Source organism: Zingiber officinale, chromosome 3B (genome assembly GCF_018446385.1).
Source record: "Zingiber officinale cultivar Zhangliang chromosome 3B, Zo_v1.1, whole genome shotgun sequence".
NCBI classification, from domain to species: domain Eukaryota; kingdom Viridiplantae; phylum Streptophyta; class Magnoliopsida; order Zingiberales; family Zingiberaceae; genus Zingiber; species Zingiber officinale.
Window position 1 is genome coordinate 126,698,652 of NC_055991.1, and position 6,944 is coordinate 126,705,595.

Genomic DNA, 6,944 nt, shown 5'->3' on the forward strand with positions numbered 1-6,944 from the left:
CATAACCAATATTATTTTGCATCAGGTAAATAAAATTTAAAATAATTGTAAACTAGAAGAAGCAGATTTCCCTCTTAAGATGTTTTCTCAAAGTAGATTCCAATTTATCCTCATACAAACCTGATGAGAAATGCAGTCACAAGTTTAAATTCCAAGTTAACATATGAACACAAACATTTATAGGTCAGAATATGAAGCCCATAGAGGAATGATGTATTATCAACAAAGTAATTAAACAATTTTTTTTTAAAAAAAATCCAGTATATTTAGCTGACAAACATTGAGGACAAACAAGCCCCTAAAATAATCCAATGTTAAGAATCATATAACCATACAAGGCACCAAACATCTAAAGTAGATTAGGGTTCATAATTCAAGTAAAGCTGTTACAAAGCTGTGGAGTGCTCATAGACCAAACCCAACACCTTAATTAGAATTCCATATCAGTGCCTAACTGCTAAAGCTACAAATAACAATAAACACATATCGACCTTTAGTTCAAGTGTACATGCTAACCAACATGCTCTGATGCTCAGTGATTTAAACTGTGAAAGACATCATAATTTATTTAAAAATATATATATCACTAATCAATTTGGTTTGGTTGATCCATCATGTGTCATAACAAATCAAAATGTAAAAGAGAACTTTACTATTGCTTGAATCATTAGAAAAACAAATGGAAGGTATCGGCCTAGAACTTTTACTAACTTGATCTCATTGATACTTAAGATAAATGTTCTGTAAAAAGAAAGTAGAAAATATATAGATATATACATGAGTTTTATAGACCCTAAATTGATTTATTTTATAATACTGATTTATTTTTAAATGAAAGATTCTATTTGGATCATCGTCTTAAGTTTCACATGTAAGGATGAATCCATGTGAACCATTGCTGCAATTTCTTCTCGATTCTTCATGATGATAAATCAAGCTACAGAAACTACAGGAAATCTCTGCTTAGTTTTATGATTTCAAATCTGATGAGAGAAGCACTCCTTAGGGAATTTTCTTCAATCATTAAGATACACTCTATCTTTAAGACCATGTTAAATGCCCCCAGGGCGTAGCGCAGACGGTGGGCGCATGGTATCTCTGGCGTAATGGCCAGGGGTCGATTCTTAGGAACTGACGACCTGGGGTTTACCCCGTTATGCGCCTATGGCCTGTGTACCTGCATGAACCTCCCTCCATATCCGTGGGGCCGGCACTAGGGGGCCGCTAAGGTAGCGGATCTACCTTTTAAGACCATGTTAAACGATTTGCTGCCTATTTTCTAGAATTTCCCTGGCTCAGTATAATTATAGAAGATTATAATTATTCCAGTTGATTATAAAATTCAGTAACAATTATGTAACTGCAATTTGCCAAACATACACTATTCCAGCACAATAGACCACATATGTTGATACCAGATTGCTTCACTGATCTGAAAAAATAAATTATTGCAACAAGGATCAAGCAAAAGTAGACTTCTCAGCTAAACTTAGAGATTCTACAAAGATTGATTCACACTGTTGGTTTAACTAACATTGAAGCAACAAACGACACTACCAAACAGCTAGTAAAATAATCTCCAAGAGACAAAGGTGAGCTTCAGTCTATTTCTGTAAATAGTAACAGTAGTAACTAGAAATCTTGAAGAACACAACGGTGACCTAGTCCAATACCCTACATATGAATTCTTGAAACTTAAATATGTAGCATGGTTAATCTCAAATAAGAAAACAATAGCCCTCAATCCATTGTTGAACATATGGATTCTCCAAATTAACAAAAGTAATGTTTTTCAAACAAGAAGATGTGAACAAGCACCAACAAAACGACTGGTTCAAAAATCCAAAATTAGTGTGCTCCATTTCTATTTTATTTATTTTTGGCCTTTGAGCACAGACGATTCCTGAGTTCACATTGACCTAATTCTCTCCCAACTATCCGACCTTGCAAGAACATAGTATATTAAGAAATTGAATGGTGACCTTAAGAAGGGAAGCCATAATAGTGTTACCATAAATATGCTAACTGCTTTCCATGGTAATAGGATTATCAGTTCCATGAATCATGGAATTATGTAGCAGCATCAGAAACAAATAACATAGGGAGTATACACGGCATTAACAAACATTTGAAGTTAATCCCAGACACAATATTAGACCACATTAACAAGTCGCAACAGGCATACCTGGTATACAAATAAATGCACGCATCATAATATATAGTGACTCCCCACCTACATTCATATAGAGCAAACCCTAATTTCCCTCATACCCTTCCTTGACGGAGATTGAATCAGTAGCCGGGATCTTGACGTAACCCGCTTTCTTGGGGTTTTCATCCACATCCTCCTCGTCGCTGTACGCGTCAGAGTCGTAGATCTCTTGCCGATGGGCGACGAGTGACCAGGCCAGGTACATGGTGGCGGCGGTGAGCGCACCGCAGCCGACCCCAAAGAGGAGCCCGACGAAGACCACAAGGATGTCCTTGGCCCGCTCTTGGATGGAACTGAATCCAAAGGCCGCAGGCCTAGCAGGGGCGACCTCGCGTTGAGGAAGGATGAACCTCGTCCGCGGTATCATCGAGGGGCGAGGACCGACGTCGGCGGAGCGGGAGGAGGTGATGATGCGGTAAACGGATATGGATCCGGAGACGCGAGGGTTTCCGGGGAGGGCGGCGTCGGTGGTGGAGATCGTGTAGGTGATGAAGAGAGTGTTGCAGGGGTGAAAGGAAACGCCGGGGCGGGCTGTCACGGAGGCTGCCAGGAGGCTGATCAGAGCGAGGAGGAGAGGAGTGGACCCGCTGGAAAAGAAGCAAGAAGCCATCGCCGATCGGAGGAATGGAGAGAACGACCACCGGCGTGGAAGGGGAAAAGACTTCTATTTGGCGATGGTTGGCTTTCTGATTTTTATGGTAGACTTTTGCCGTGAGATTTCTAGAAGATTAAATTGGGCCGGCCGACCATTCTAAACGGGCCAGATTTGTTTTCTCAAGGAAAAAAACCGGCTTCTTCTCTAAACATATGTTCAACGCAAAATATATTAGAAATAAATATTTTAGAGGTCTATTTTTGAATATATAAAAATCTTCACTTTTCTCCAAACGAATATAGTTAAAAAAAATATATAATTTAGTGAAATAAATGCTTATGAGCAAATCTAAAAAATTTAGAGATATTTTTACCTGCAACTAAAGGAATCACAAAATTTAATATTCAACTTCATTCAAAGCAATTTTGAAGGAGGGGACATTGCCAAATTGCTAGAACTGAGATAATATTTATCTAACACTTGTATTTTATTTTCATGATACGACACTCCGGAAATATGAATTACCAAGCTAAAGCACTGTTTTTGATTGCTGAGACAAGGAGCGAAGTTAAAGATCAAGAACAAAGAACACCACTATGACATTATATGACAACCACAATCAGGACGACTCTGTTGGATTTTCCGCAATCTATTGGCGAGATTTAAGACAGTGTCGAAATGAATTCGTCGACCTGAGCGTTCATCTTCCTCGACAGAAACTTCATGCAGATTGGCGGCTTCACTTGTGCCAGCGCAAGCACAGCCTGCGGCAGAGTCCATATCCCGTCGCCGCATATAACACCAGACGCCACTGCCGGAGCAAAGGAATCTGCCTTTCGCTTGTCGATCTTTTCCCAGACGAACAGTATGACGCTTCCGATGAACATGTCGATGGCGAAGTAGGATCCGATGTAGAAAGGAATAGCCATTGCCATTGGGATCGGTATGAACCGCGCAATCCTCGGGCCGACGAGATCCCTTATCAAGTTGATGACGATCGCGAGGACAAAGAAGACGTAGCAGAGCGTGAGGCAGTGCTTTGGAAGAGAACCGAAGCCGTCGACGCCGAGTATCGCCATGTTCCGGTAGATGATGGCATAAGGCGCAGGGTACTGGCTGCCTTCCGTGCCGATGTCTTTGAAAGCCTTGAAGAAAAGCCAGAAAACACTCGGAGCGATCACGCATCCCATCGCCGTCCCAATGATCTGGCTAACAAACATAGACCGGGGAGAAGCCAGAGTCAGGTAACCAGTCTTGAAGTCCTGCATAAGATCTGAGGCAGTCGAGACGATGCTCATCATAACACCGCAAGCTGCTAGGGCGGCGAGAACACCGCCGTGAGAGCCAGCCCAAGCTCCGATGACAAAGATAGCAAGCTTGCCGTAGGTGGAAGCCAAGGACCAGTCCGTAAGGCCGCAGCCGTAGGCGTTGCAGAATGCTAAAACAGGGGCGAATATATAAGCGACGAAGATGAAGTACCACTTGAGTGGGGGGAAGATGAAAGGAAGAGCAATGATAGAGATCACGGCAACAGCCACATAGCCGGCGTATGCTACCCACTGTGGAATTTGATCTTTGAGGAAGACATCAGTTCGCTTTTCGTCATCATAAGAGGCAAGAGCAGGCGAAGGGCTATCATCGTCCGTGACGGGAAGTGTGCTGGGACCTTTGCGCCAGGCGGAGACGAAGGTAGAGACGGTTCGGTGCAGGACCTTGACGAAATTATAAAGGCCGTCGCCGAGAATCATGGCAATGCCTATGAAGACCTTGTAGCCATTCAAACCATGAAGGCTACTGTCTGGTGTATCAGCCGGATACCAATGACCTTTTTGGTTGTGTATAAGAGGCCACATGATTCCCCATGAAAGGATACCTCCGAGGAGGACAGATACGTTCACGAGATACGGGCAAATCATTCCAACGCCCACGTAAGTAGCAGAGAAGTCGAAGTAGAACCTGCAGGATTAAGAAATAAAGGTTAGGCCACAAATTTATATATATTTTAAAGAGAAACAATTCAGGCTACCTGTGATCGTAGGCCTTAAGGCCGAGGGTAGGGAATGATACAAAACCACAACCATCACTTGCAGTGTAAAACCATTGGAAGAATCCCCAGAAGAAGCTACCAATGAAGCACTTGCCGAGCATCCATACTTGCTTCCTAAAAGGAAAAATCAAGTTTCAGAGATTCAAGATGAACAGAGAGAAGAAAAAAATTCAAATGTTCCAAAAGATTTTTTACTTGGCCAGCTTTTCCCCGTTCAATGTATGGAAGCCATTGATAAGGTAGGCAGTAGCAGTGCCACTCGGATAGATCAGCTTGTAGTCAATGATCATTATCTGAAACAAGTTTGAGTAAGCATCATGGCGGGCATAACCATGTTCGACGTTCAAAAACTTGGGAATCGAACTAACCTTTCTGAGCGGCACAAGAGAGAACAAACCGAGAAAGCTGACGACAAACATAAATCCAATCATCCATCCTAAACTCGGGTCCTTTATGTTCTGAGGTTCACTTCCTTCAGCTGCTTGACCAGCAATTTTTGAGCTCATACCAAAAAGATAACTTCCAAAACCGCCTGTCCAGGAAAAAAACTAAGACTTGGTAGGACGATAAAATTGTTCGATCATATTCTTCAAATGCAGTACGAAGCCCATAAAGCAGAAAGTCTAAGAAATCAGCTATCTGATCTCCAAATCGAAGTCTATCGCTTTTGCATATTTGTTTCCTTCTAATGTCCATAAGATCTTATTTTCTTTTTCGATCTTACCTCAATTAATTCCTTCTGATGGGAAAAAAATGGAGACAGAAATTTACGATAAAACGATATTGTTTTTTTAGAAAAGAAAAACAAAGCTAACAATAAAAAGGGCAATCTTTATTCGTTTTGGATGATTAAATTTCAATATCTTATGAGAATCAAAAAACTACAAAAAGGATGACAAAAACAGGATTCAAAATCGTATTTTTCGATCCCATCAAATCAAAAACGAGAAGAAATCAGAAATTTTTAGGAACTTAATCGCCATTCGAGGTCAATAATTTCAATCCTTGGAGTATTTGCATTGACAACATCCTAAGATGATCTACAATGAAACAAACTCAGAGATTAAGAAGCCGAAAATATTCACTCCTGCATTACAGAGTAAACCGCGATCTCGAAAACCCTAGATGGAAAAAAAAGTCGGATTGCGAAATCACCTTTAGCGGACGTGAATAACCAAAAAGAGGGCAAAAGCAGCGATTTTTAGGTTTCGGAATGGCGTACCACTGAATGCGAGGCCGTAAGCGGCGACGACGCAGGTCTGGATGACCGTGTTCTCCTGCCGCGTGAAGGGAGTCCGAAGCAGCCCGGTCTGCTCGAGCACCTTCGTCCACATCTTGATGAAGAAGAACCCGAGGAGGCCGGCGGCGACGTTGAGCGAGGGGATGATCCCCGTCGTCAGGTTCAGCTTCATCACGATGACGCTAAACATCACGGAGAGTAAGAAGCTCACCACCAGCGCGCGGAATGTGAGCTGCTCGCGCCACGGCGGCACACGCAGCCCCTCGAACGCCCGCTCCACCGACACCTCCTCCTGTTGCTCCGCTTCCCCCTCCTTGTCCTTCTTCCGCTGCCGCAGCTTCTCTTCCTCGTCCAAACTCCGCATCTCGACCTCCTCTGAAGCCATGGCGCGCGCGTGAAGGAGAAAAGAAAGAAGGACAACCACTTCAGAGACTGGAGAGGAGGAGGCCGATGGAGAGACTATTTATGGAGAGTGAGGGAGCAAGGAAGAATCACGGTCCCGTGATGCTCGGAATCAATAGCTGGCGAAAGGCTGCGCTTGATTCTGGTGAATCTTCGAGACAGGCCGCTTCCACTGCCAGGGGATTGGTCGAAATCGGGATCAACCCAAATAAAACCCTATAATAATAATATTACTATTATTAATTATAGTATTATTTATTTGCCAGTGGTACCGCGGCAGGCTTAGTTTACATATACGGAGAGAATTTAATAATATATTATAACACAGTTTAAATATTATTTATTTGCCAGTGGGACCGCGGCAGGACGATTTTTTAGTTTACCAGAAATATAGGGATCGAATTTTCAATTCGACGAATTAATGGACCGAGAGCGTTTTTCAAAATTA

The 6,944-nt window shown here is 42.5% G+C and overlaps 2 protein-coding genes across 3 annotated transcripts; both read right to left on the minus strand.

Moving 5' to 3' along the window:
- Positions 1 to 2,007: 2,007 nt before the first annotated feature.
- LOC121967633 lies at positions 2,008 to 2,897 on the minus strand. The gene has a single exon (XM_042517980.1). It carries the CDS (start codon positions 2,820 to 2,822, stop codon positions 2,256 to 2,258), a length of 567 nt encoding a protein of 188 aa, XP_042373914.1. The 5' UTR covers positions 2,823 to 2,897; the 3' UTR covers positions 2,008 to 2,255.
- A 364-nt stretch (positions 2,898 to 3,261) lies between these two features.
- Positions 3,262 to 6,650, minus strand: LOC121967634 (probable metal-nicotianamine transporter YSL12). Of its 2 annotated transcripts, XM_042517982.1 has the most exons (5): positions 6,077 to 6,650; positions 5,223 to 5,386; positions 5,050 to 5,147; positions 4,834 to 4,968; positions 3,262 to 4,763 (listed from the first exon to the last, which is right to left on the minus strand). In XM_042517982.1, exons 1-5 carry the CDS (start codon positions 6,477 to 6,479, stop codon positions 3,470 to 3,472), a joined length of 2,094 nt encoding a protein of 697 aa, XP_042373916.1. In that variant the 5' UTR covers positions 6,480 to 6,650; the 3' UTR covers positions 3,262 to 3,469. The 2 variants fall into 2 exon arrangements, with proteins under 2 accessions (XP_042373916.1, XP_042373915.1); XM_042517981.1 differs by having other exon boundaries at positions 5,050 to 5,386.
- Between the last annotated feature and the right edge of the window lie 294 nt (positions 6,651 to 6,944).